This window comes from Salvelinus fontinalis, chromosome 4, assembly GCF_029448725.1.
Source record: "Salvelinus fontinalis isolate EN_2023a chromosome 4, ASM2944872v1, whole genome shotgun sequence".
In the NCBI taxonomy this organism is placed as follows: Eukaryota; Metazoa; Chordata; class Actinopteri; order Salmoniformes; family Salmonidae; genus Salvelinus; species Salvelinus fontinalis.
Window position 1 is genome coordinate 66,120,346 of NC_074668.1, and position 11,984 is coordinate 66,132,329.

The 11,984-nt window shown below is 43.9% G+C and overlaps 1 protein-coding gene across 1 annotated transcript; it reads left to right on the top strand.

Annotated features, from left to right (window-relative positions):
* The first annotated feature begins 5,382 nt into the window (after window positions 1-5,382).
* On the top strand, window positions 5,383-11,106 carry LOC129854226 (inactive serine/threonine-protein kinase VRK3-like). The gene is made up of 15 exons (XM_055921033.1): window positions 5,383-5,596; window positions 6,006-6,232; window positions 6,307-6,450; window positions 6,607-6,744; window positions 6,877-7,017; window positions 7,291-7,346; window positions 7,453-7,519; window positions 8,558-8,642; window positions 9,169-9,271; window positions 9,379-9,471; window positions 9,556-9,688; window positions 9,798-9,918; window positions 10,038-10,096; window positions 10,192-10,328; window positions 10,647-11,106. Exons 2-15 carry the CDS (start codon window positions 6,007-6,009, stop codon window positions 10,668-10,670), a joined length of 1,527 nt encoding a protein of 508 aa, XP_055777008.1. The 5' UTR covers window positions 5,383-5,596; window position 6,006; the 3' UTR covers window positions 10,671-11,106.
* The last annotated feature ends 878 nt before the right edge of the window (window positions 11,107-11,984 follow it).

An 11,984-nucleotide genomic window follows, 5' to 3' on the forward strand; every position in this document is an offset into this window, starting at 1 on the left:
CACAGCACCTTTGTACTAGGAAAAAGAAACAAAGAAAAAAAATCACAAATCACCATGTAAACAAAAGAAACATGTTGTTTTGATACAATCATATCCTTTTCAGACAATTGGAATATGCCACCTTATGCCACCGCGTGTCAGCTATGGCTTTTTTGTCTCTCTGCAAGCGTAAACTAAGATTTTTTTTTAAAGTGCTGACTTAACCTTTAGAGAAGGTTTCGACACACCACTGAACAGGCATTTTATTTGTCTAAAAAGTAGTCAGGTGTAAACAGGACTATACTGTATAAGCACAGTTCTACAGTATTGTAGTAGATCAATTAATACAGTAATGATAATGATTGCGCAGCTCAAAGAGACGCAATCATTTATGATTAAATATTTTTTAAATAAGAGCTGGAAGGTCTCACCTGTATGACAGTTTAGATGTGAGGATTGTAGCATGGATGTAATGATGATGTGGACTGTACAGTTGTAATTGTGTTTTGTAGCTGCAATTCTGTTGGTGCAGATGAAGTACTCACTCTGACAATTGAAGCTTTGAACTCTGACATTCATCGCAGTCCAAGTGAGGAGGAAAACATGTCCGAAACGCACCCACATTGTCTCTCAAGCAACTGTCCTGGTGAGGTATTAATTTCAAGTTGCTCCTCAGCCCCCCCCCCCCCCCTCCCCCAGCAGTTCCAGATTTAGCACACCTGATTCAACTTATCAATTAACACAATAATAAAAGTTATGGAATTTTTACAATATAATATGGCTAACCAGAATTAAAAACAAACCTGTATGGGTCTTCAAAAGTATCTACAAAGAACCTTTGAGGTTGAGGAAGGATTTATAGAACCATTCTCCATAAATAACCATAAAGGTTGTTTATAGCCCCAAAAAGGGTTGTAGCCATAGTGGAACCCTTAGAACCATTTGTTTTTTGTGTAAATAATGTTGTGGACAGGTCAGAGGTCAGCATAACTTAAATTATTTCAACTACAGGTATAATATCTTAATTTGATCGCTAATGTCACAGAGAATTTTCCTGCACCGCAGGATTCAATTGATCCTCGTGATTGACATAAATTCACTGAAAACCTGCAGTTCTCTTTCTCTTACTAGATAGAGTCCTGGCTTTAACAATCTCTTTGATGTCGGAATCTTTGTCTTCAGCCTTCTTCCCATTAGTTGTTGTGCAAGTGAGAGACCTACTCCATCCAGGGGTGTGTTTCTATACTCAAGGAGAGCTATGTAAGGATCTCTGTTGCTGCCTCGTGCTTTTTTCAACAGGTTCTTCACAGTCTGAACTGCTCTCTCAGCTTGGCCGTTTGACTGTGGAAATCTAGGGCTCGACGTGACATGTTTGAACTCCCAGCTGGTAAAGAACTCTGACATTTCTGGAATCACCAACTGTCTTCCATTCTCGGAACACAAAACATCAGGCAACCCATGCCTTGCGAATATTGACTTTAGTGCTGTAATGATGTTTACTTGTTGTCCCACTGAGCTTGGAGATTTCAGGGGATTTAGAGTAGTAATCCACACACAGTAGATATTCTGTGTCGTTGTAATGGAAGAGGTCCACTACAACTTTTGCACAAGCTCTTTCTGGGATTGGATGACATGAGTGGCTCTCTTTTGGTTGTTGTTTTTGTGTGTTTTGCAGACTGCACATTCTGAGAGATTTGGCATGAACTTTGAGATACTGCAACATTCCCATGAACCTCTGAAGAGCTGCTTTTGTTCTCTGGCATTTATTGTATTGGTCTGACCTTTTCGGAGTCTGGTTTCAGGCCTTCTTTGCTTAACACATGCAATGTAGTGAATTTCTGTCATTCTGATTTTGCACTTGTCCTTATTCAGTTTCAAGTTGATGCTTCTCTCGCTGTCCAGTAGCTGTCTGTCTCCGGCCATGCTGCTCTGTGTCATCACACCAGACAAGAATGTCATCCATGATGTTTATGACACCTTCCAGACCTTCCAAATGCTGTGCGAGGCACCTCTGGAGTGGACGCAATTCCGAACGGCAGTATCTTGAATTAATTAATACGTCCCGAACGGCGTATTGAACGTGAAGAGTCAGGAGCTCTCTTCATCCAGTTGGATTTGATGCAAACCAAGGATTCTGGCAACTACTAAAAATACCTTGGCTTTAGGCATTTCAGCAACTACCTCATCAATGGTACATAAAGGATAATGTACTCTCTTGATGGCTTTGTTGAGATCCTGTGGGTCAATGCATACCCATATTTTGTTTGGCTTCACGATTGTCACCAATCTGTTTACCCATTCAGTAAGCTCAGTTTGCCTGACGATGACATCCATGTTTTCCATGTGGTTCAGTTCCTTTCCAAGTGTTTATTTTAGTGCTACATGCACTTTTCTGGGTGAGGGAACCACTGGTGTTACTTCTGGGTCTATTTGTATGTGATGAACTCCTGCAACACATCCAAGTCCTGTGAATAAATCTTCATATAAACTCCAAATGTCAGTCTGTTCTTTGTTCAAGCTTCAATATTCTCTTTATTAACCCATTTGCAGACAAGCTGATCTTCCAAGTGTTGCAGGTGCATCTTATGTCACTTGAAATTCCAGTTCGAACACTGTCTTTGTATTGACATTGGAGTTTCTTGCCTTTTGGCTCTAGCTGGTGGCCAGAATACGTCACTACCTTGCAGTTGGATTTTTGCACGGAATCGGCACTCACTTTCAGTGTTTTCAAGTCTCTCACAAACAGTACATTACAAGATATGCCTCGGGTACTACGATTTGTCTCACAGTACGTTCGGAAAAGCTACTTTAATACATCCAAGTCATCTACATCATCGTCAAAATCAAAAGTATTTTCGGCTACGTGCAGGATTGTGGCACACTTCACTTTTTCGGATTTTTCTGAGATGCCGCTAGCTTTTTATTTTATTTACACTGCTCAAAAAAATAAAGGGAACACTTAAACAACACAATGTAACTCCAAGTCAATCACACTTCTGTGAAATCAAACTGTCCACTTAGGAAGCAACACTGATTGACAATAAATTGCACATGCTGTTGTGCAAATGGAATAGACAAAAGGTGGAAATTATAGGCAATTAGCAAGACACCCCCCAAAACAGGAGTGATTCTGCAGGTGGTGACCACAGACCACTTCTCAGTTCCTATGCTTCCTGGCTGATGTTTTGGTCACTTTTGAATGCTGGCGGTGCTCTCACTCTAGTGGTAGCATGAGACGGAGTCTACAACCCAGACAAGTGGCTCAGGTAGTGCAGCTCATCCAGGATGGCACATCAATGCGAACTGTGGCAAAAAGGTTTGCTGTGTCTGTCAGCGTAGTGTCCAGAGCATGCAGGCGCTACCAGGAGACAGGCCAGTACATCAGGAGACGTGGAGGAGGCCGTATGAGGGCAACAACCCAGCAGCAGGACCGCTACCTCCGCCTTAGTGCAAGGAGGTGCACTGCCAGAGCCCTGCAAAATGACCTCCAGCAGGCCACAAATGTGCATGTGTCAGCATATGGTCTCACAAGGGGTCTGAGGATCTCATCTCGGTACCTAATGGCAGTCAGGCTACCTCTGGCGAGCACATGGAGAGCTGTGCGGCCCCACAAAGAAATGCCACCCCACACCATGACTGACCCATCGCCAAACCGGTCATGCTGGAGGATGTTGCAGGCAGCAGAACGTTCTCCACGGCGTCTCCAGACTCTGTCACGTCTGTCACATGTGCTCATGTGCTCAGTGTGAACCTGCTTTCATCTGTGAAGAGCACAGGGCGCCAGTGGCGAATTTGCCAATCTTGGTGTTCTCTGGCAAATGCCAAACGTCCTGCACGGTGTTGGGCTGTAAGCACAACCCCCACCTGTGGACGTCGGGCCCTCATACCACCCTCATGGAGTCTGTTTCTGACCGTTTGAGCAGACACATGCACATTTGTGGCCTGCTGGAGGTCATTTTGCAGGGCGCTGGCAGTGCACCTCCTTGCACAAAGGCGGAGGTAGCGGTCCTGCTGCTGGGTTGTTGCCCTCCTACGGCCTCCTCCACGTCTCCTGATGTACTGGCCTGTCTCCTGGTAGCGCCTGCATGCTCTGGACACTACGCTGACAGACACAGCAAACCTTTTTGCCACAGCTCGCATTGATGTGCTATCCTGGATGAGCTGCACTACCTGAGCCACTTGTGTGGGTTGTAGACTCTGTCTCATGCTACCACTAGAGTGAGAGCACCGCCAGCATTCAAAAGTGACCAAAACATCAGCCAGGAAGCATAGGAACTGAGAAGTGGTCTGTGGTCACCACCTGCAGAATCACTCCTGTTTTGGGGGGTGTCTTGCTAATTGCCTATAATTTCCACCTTTTGTCTATTCCATTTGCACAACAGCATGTGCAATTTATTGTCAATCAGTGTTGCTTCCTAAGTGGACAGTTTGATTTCACAGAAGTGTGATTGACTTGGAGTTACATTGTGTTGTTTAAGTGTTCCCTTTATTTTTTTGAGCAGTGTATTTTGATTTCACATTTATTTGACCAGGTAGGCTAGTTGAGAACAAGTTGACATTTACAACTGCGACCTGGCCAAGATAAAACAAAGCAGTGCGACAAAAACAACACAGAGTTACACATAAACAAACGAACAGTCAATAACACAATAGAAAAATCGATGTACAGTGTGTGCAAATGTAGAAGAGTAGGGAGGGTAGGCAATAAATAGGCCATGGAGGCGAAATAATTACAATTTAGCATTAACACTGAAGTGATAGATGTGCAAGTAGAGATACTGGGGTGCAAAAGAGCAAGAGGATAAGTCACAATATGGGGATGAGGTAGTTGTGTGTGCTATTTAAGCAGCAGATATGATGATATAGCTGTGATATAAAGGTTTAACTTGTGGATCCACACACCCAAGTTTCAGCTAGATTTTCCTCTAGGTTCAGAGTAGTTGGTGGTGTCATTTGTTCCATGTTTTGTAATGTTGAGCTTTCCTTTGTATTACTTTTTAACTACTGACAACATGTAATATATTAGCACACGGAGGCGGGTAAAAGAACAACGTTAATCTGGGGCTACAGGTAACCAAGAGCGTTGGACTAGTAACCGAAAGGTTGCTGGATCGAATCCCTTAGCTGACAAGGTGAAAATCTGTCGTTCTTCCCCCGAACAAGGCGGTTAGCCCACTGTTCCCGGTAGGCCGTCATTGTAAATAATAATTTATTCTTAACTGACTTGCATAGTTACATTTAAAAAAAAAATAAACAATCTGATTTCATGAGTCAAGCGCAAGTACAGATGATCACACGTAGTAATTACTAACAGCGCCACTCTCAGGCACTCCAGGTAAATACATGTACATGCATGACCGTTTCTGGAGGCAAACGTAACGAAACGGGGAGGGACCTTCATGTTTTGCTGCAAAACGCAACTGTTTTGCTAATGATTACATACCCGCTTCCGGTCTCCACCACTTTTCTTTTGTCTACTGGCTCACACAGTAACTTCGTTTTTTTATTTTTTTAATCTCTCTCCCTGAATCTCCAGCTCTGCAATGTGCTAGAAATAAGAAACCGGTGGATGTATCTTTATTGACAAATTTAGGTCCCCGTGATTGCAAAGAACAAGGTACCAGAGCAGAACAAGCTGAAGCTAGACCAATTTATTTCGCTAGCTAGCGATAGGAGATAGATGGCAGCTGTCTAAACTTGCTTTGCTAATAACACCGTTGAGATAACTAGCGTGAGCATTTAGCTGGGTTTAGCGTGAGCATTTAGCTAGGTTTAGCGTGAGCATTTAGCTAGGTTTAGCGTGAGCATTTATCTAGGTTTAGCGTGAGCATTTAGCTAGGTTTAGCGTGAGCATTTAGCTAGGTTTAGCGTGAGCATTTAGCTTGGTTTTCTATGTATATTTGTATGGTAAAGAATGTCAACTTGTGTTTTTCGGCAAGATCAGACCAAATAAAGTCAAATAGGAAAGGTGTACAATATCTAGCTATAGCTAGAACATCTAATTAGACATCGTTCTGTGTTTCCAGGATGCTTTTCCACTTCTGCCCCCAGTGTGGCACCAAACTACAGCCTGGATTCCGGTTCTGCCCCTCCTGTGGGGACAAGTTGCAGTGTGTTGTGGACCCCTCTGGACCTGTGGAGGCTGCTTCCTCTGGAGTCTCTCTGCTTCATGTCACTGATGGTGTAACCATGACTGCTAATACAAGCAGTCCTACTCCAAGCACAGGACAACTGACTGGCTGGGACACAGAAGGTAATGGGCTGGGAGGGGGGTTCTTTTTCTGGAGATGAAAAGATGCTCTTGTCACATCTCTCGTTTGTTTACAGGTCTCGTCTGTGCGACCCCCAGTTCAGTGTCGACCCGTCCCCCACTGCGTAGGACCCGCAACTCAGTCCCCGTGGCCCGGAACGATGAAACTCCTAGTAGTATAGCCAGTCCTCCTGTCACTGCCTCCCCGACACGTACTACAGGTAAGGGGATGGGGGCAGTATGATAATCATCAGTGGTAATGAAGGAAAGGTATTGATGATAGACATTGTCAGGCTTTGGAAATGTAATTGTCACATTGATGCTTTAAAAAAAATATATATATATATATGGAAAACGTGTGTCCTCCCTATCGGCAGATCAAAGCCCCAAATCTGTGATGTCTCCACGGAAACGACGTGCTGTCACCCCAAAAGTGGAACAGATAAAAAATGAACCGTCTGTGGAGCTGGCCTCCTCACTTGGCTCTTCACCTCTCCCCAGGTCCCCCTCCACAGGTGAGTCTAAACTACAGCCACTTACAACTAATAAAAACACATGACTACCAACAGCCTGTCCTCGTGGTTTGGGTCCTTTTTTTCCCTCCCTCGTATGTGTGCGTGTATATGCATGTTCCTGTGTGTGTGTAGCCAAGGGGAAGGCGAAGAAGGCCAAGCGAGCATGTGCTGTGGAGCCACTGCAGGAAGGGGAGGAGCTTTGTGACACAACTGGCAGGAAATGGAGGCTTGTGAAACTGTTGAGTCAGAGCGATGCAGAGATGTTCTATGGAGGTGAGAGGTTACACTGCACTCTTCAGTTCTGGTCCAGGGTACCCTCAAGGTGTACAGGCTCTTGTTCCAGGCTAGCACCAACAAATCTTGATGGTTAGTTGACTATTCACTGATTCAGGTGTGTTAGTACTGGGCTGGAACAAACATCTGCAACACCCTGTGGGACCCCGAGGACCAGGATTGAAGAATACTTTCACACAGGATGGAGTGTCAAACATGGACCAGGGTGATTTAATCAGACACTTTTTTTTTTTGTATTCAATCTCTCCCCAGTCCGGCAGAATGGGCCAGGTGCCAATTCCAGTGACTGCAAGCACATCCTCAAACTAGTGAGTGTAACTGCACAGACTGTGTTCTCTAATATAGAATGATTATGTTGGCTACAGTGTTGCTTTGTGTGTTATGTGGTGAATACTGATGTCTGTTCTTCTGCAGGGGGCTAAGGACGGGAAGATGTTTAATGAGCAGAACTTCCTCCAGAGAGCTGCCAAGCCCTCATCCGGTGAGTATCAAGATCTGCCTTCGTATACCTGGCCAGCCCTCAGCTCTAAACGGACCCCTTGACTGCATTACCCATCCTCTTACCATAGCTGTCTACGCATTTAAGTAGGTCTGGCCGTACAATAACACATTTGACAGAAGCTCTAAAGAATACAAAGTCAAGATTGTTACAATATCCTTTCATAAGCAGGTCACAGAGAGGGCTTGCAGATCACTGATGTTTACCCCATAGGCAGTGGTGGAAAAAGTACCCAATTGTCATACTTCAGTAAAAATACATTAATAGAAAATGACTCAAGTGAAAGTCACCCAGTAAAAGTCTAAAAGTATTTGGTTTTAAATATACTTAAGTATCAAAAGTAAATATATTTGCTAAAATATACTTAACTATCAAAAATTAAAGTATGAATAATTTGTAATTCCTTTCATTAAGCAAACCAGATGGGATCATTTATTATTTACGGATAACCAGAGGCACGCTCCAACACTCAGACATCATTTACAAACGAAGCATGTGTTTAGTGAGTCCGCCAGATCAGAGGCAGTAGGGATGACCAGGGATGTTCACCTGATAAGTGTGTGAATTAGACCATTTTCCTGTCCTGCTAAGCATTCAAAATGTAATGAGTGCTTTTGGGTGTCAAAGAAAATGTATGGAGTAAAAAGTTCATAATTTTCTTTAGGGATGTAGTGAAGTAAAAGTAGTCAAATATGAATAGTAAAGTGCAGATACCCCAAAAAACGACTTAAGTAAAAATACTTGAAAGTACTACTTAAGTACTTTACACCACTGCCCGTAGGGCGCTACTTGGCAGGAACATCCTTATATTAATGTAAAGCTGCAAATTGTCATGTGAATGGGCAACTCAGATGGGTACCTATAGGTGGCCATGTAAATTGTGTAAGCTGAGGTATAGAGTAGAAGGAATTGTTTGGTTTGTATATGACTGACTAGAATACTGGTGGTGGAAGCCCATTGTAGAGGCTCTGTTAGTTACTAATGAGCCTTTCTAACTGCTGTGATGCTGTCTCCCCCTAGTGGACAAGTGGATAAAGCATGCCAAGATGGACTTCCTTGGGATTCCTACCTGTGTAGGATTTGGTCTCCATGCAGACTCTTACAGGTGTGTGAGTGCGTACACTGAGATGTGTGTTTGCTGCATGCTTGTACACATGGGGGATATGTGTTTTTGCTTTTGTATGTGTGTTTTGAATGTGTAATCATAGACTATTCTCTACTACCGCACGCAAGTGGTACCGGAGTGCCAAGTCGAGGTCCAAAAGACTTAACAGCTTCTACCATCAAGCCATAAGACTTCTGAACAGCTAATCAAAGGGCTACCCAGACCCCTCTTTCACGTTGCTTTCACTCTGTTTATTATCTATGCACGGTCGTGTTAACTCTACCTACATGTACAAATTACCTCGACTAACCGGTACCCCCGCACATTGACTCTGTACCTGTACCCCCTTGTATGTAGCCTCGCTTATTTTACTGCTGCTGTTGAATTATTTGTATTTTCTATTTTTTACTTAACACCTTTAAAGTATTGTTGGTTAAAGGCTTGTAAGTAAGCATTTCACTGTAAGGTCTACAATAAGTGTATTCGGTGCATGTGACAAATAAGATTTGATGTGTTTTTGTTTCAGGTTTTTGATTTTCTCCAGCATGGGCCAAACTCTTCAGTCTTTCATGGATGATGGGGAGGGGCTCCTGTCTGAGAAAGCGGTCCTTCAGCTGGCCTGCAAAGTAGTGAGTGTTCTATCAGGCTCATATAGAGGCCCTGATATGACTTCAAAATAGGATTCCCTATCTGATGTGCTTCATGTTTGACTTTGCCTTTCTCCCTCCTCTCCCAGTTGGATGTGTTGGAGTTCATCCATGAAAATGAGTATGTTCACGCAGACATTCATGCTGAAAACATCTACATCAGCCCAGTACAACAAACACAGGTTAGAGTGCGTTTGTATAGTTGTGTGTTTGTGTAGCTGCCAGACCCCTCTACTATGCTCTTACTCCTGTATGCATGTGTGTAGGTATACCTTTCAGGGTACTGCCATGCTTTCCGGTACTCTCCTGGTGGCCGGCATGTGGAGTACCGTGAGGGCAGCCGAACACCACATGAAGGAGCCATAGATTTTATAAGCCTGGAGTCTCACAAGGGAGCAGGTGAGTCATCTTACAGCCTGTCAATCATCTGCAGTCCTTCAGATACTGTGGAGGAGGTACAAGTTGCCTCTTACCAACCATAAGTGTTTGTGTGTGATCGTACCTCTAGGTCCGTCTCGGCGTAGTGACCTGCAGGCTTTGGGCTACTGCATGCTGCGCTGGTACACAGGGTCACTGCCCTGGACCTCCCTCACACACACACCAGCCCGCGTTGCCACGGAGAAGGAGAGGTGAGAGCTGAGGTCCTCACTATGGCAACAAGGCCATTATGATAATGTTATTCTGTATTTATGAAATGGTAAAGCCTTGAGTGAGTGGCCAAACCTGACCCTTCACTGTAATGATCCAGGTACATGGAGGACGTTCCAGGTCTCCTGAATCACTGCTTCGGACAGAAGAAAGTCTCGAGTAAGTCCAGTTTTCTTGTGATTCGTTTTTGTATGCAGCGTAATATGTTTTGTGTGTGCGTGGGATATAATGCATCTGTGTGTACTATGTATCAGGTGCGCTGCAGGTTTACCTGTCTCAGGTGATGGCTCTGCAGTACTCTGACCAGCCAGACTACAGGACTCTGAGGGCAGGCCTTAGTGCAGCTCTGCAGAAGCTGGGAGGGTCACTGGAGCAACCCCTTGACCTGCAGGTCAGAATACCCCCACACACACAACCTCCACTCTATCCCCAAGCTCCAGTTGAGAAAACTGTCAGATGACCACAGAAACCTGGAACCTCCCTCACCCCACAACCACCACTTAACAAGTGGGGTCCAACATCTTTTAGTTGACATTACTCATTACTTTCCCTTAACCCCCCCCCCCCCCCCCCCAGCAGGTTTGACCAGAAACATGTCCTTTCCAACTGGTTAGACCACTCATCCTTACACCGCTACCTGTTCAGGTTATCTACTGAACTAATTTACTTCTCTACACCAGTCTGAATGTTTTTCTGTATCTCTCTTCAGATGAAAGAGATCGGAGGAAGATGATACTTCGGGATGAAAATTCACTAATGGGATTTTTAGCCAACTGTTTTTAAAATGCTGACTTCATGACTGTATGTGGTGAGTCTTGCTGTGTTTTTATTATGTTGGAGTGCACTCAAGGAGGGGTGTGTGAAGGTGCGTTTCATTAAGTTCACTGGAGGTGCAGTGCACAGAAACTCCTGGTTATGCCAGGTTAGTGAGCACTGCTGTACTGTGTTATTGTCAGCAGTGGTTGGCGCTGTGGCAGTGAGTGTGTAGTTAATGTTTAACCTATGAAATAATACAGTTTATAACAAAGAAGCTTTGGTCAGGGTGGTAATGATTGTAAGTACAAAAAATGTGCACTCTTCCAGTTAGGTGTTGTAGATGTGCAGTTTACTTTTTGTATTGTTTGATCACAGGATAATACTTTGTTATTAAAGAGCTTTTATTAATTCAACTGTTTATCTGTATGTGCTCATTTCTTTGGGGTTTCTGGTGTTGATTGTGAAACACTGTTCTTGTGAACCCCTGAGTGCTCAGGGTCAGTACACTGATCTGAATGAGTAGATATCATGGCCCAATTCCAAACCAGTTCCCTGCTCATATCCCTAGATAGTTGTTGACCCCTTCATCTGTCAGAAGTTGATGTTTGTGATGTGAGCAACATGGTGGAAGACTGTGTATGGAGGCTAGATGGAGCTATACAACACAGACTAACCAACATGCTCTTGTCACATCTAGACTTGTGCGTCTCTTACGACCCCTCTGTATAACAGAGGGTCCCTCCCTGAGGGAGCAGTTTTTAGGTCAGGAAACTTCCACGGTGGGGACTCCCTGTGAGGCTGCTGGCTATGAGAAAAATAAGTTAGGCTACAGATTTATAAGACGGAGAGAACCTTTAAGTCCCATGAAAGGGGGGAGCAGAGAAATCCTGTTCATTTTCAAAGTTCTGTGGTTATCTTACTCCTTTTGTAGCCCTCTGCATATATTCCATCCTCCTCCCATAGCAGTTCTTCTGAGAAAATACACATTTAGAGATGATGTCTAAAATGTTAGGTGTTCCATAAAGATGTTAGGCTACCTCTTCAGCCTCTGTGCTGTTATAGGTTAATTGTTTATATGCCTTTTATTTTCCTGCATAAGTAAACCTCTGATTATACCTCCACTGCCATTCATTCCAATTAGATTGGTTTGGATTTCTCCCTGACCAATATAGCTGCCATGTTCACACCTTTCTGGAACTTTGAGAGTTTATGACATAGCCCTTCTAGGTAATTTAATAGGATCTCTGTGTGAACCACTATACTGGTGTAAGAAATAAATATGGGAAACAGT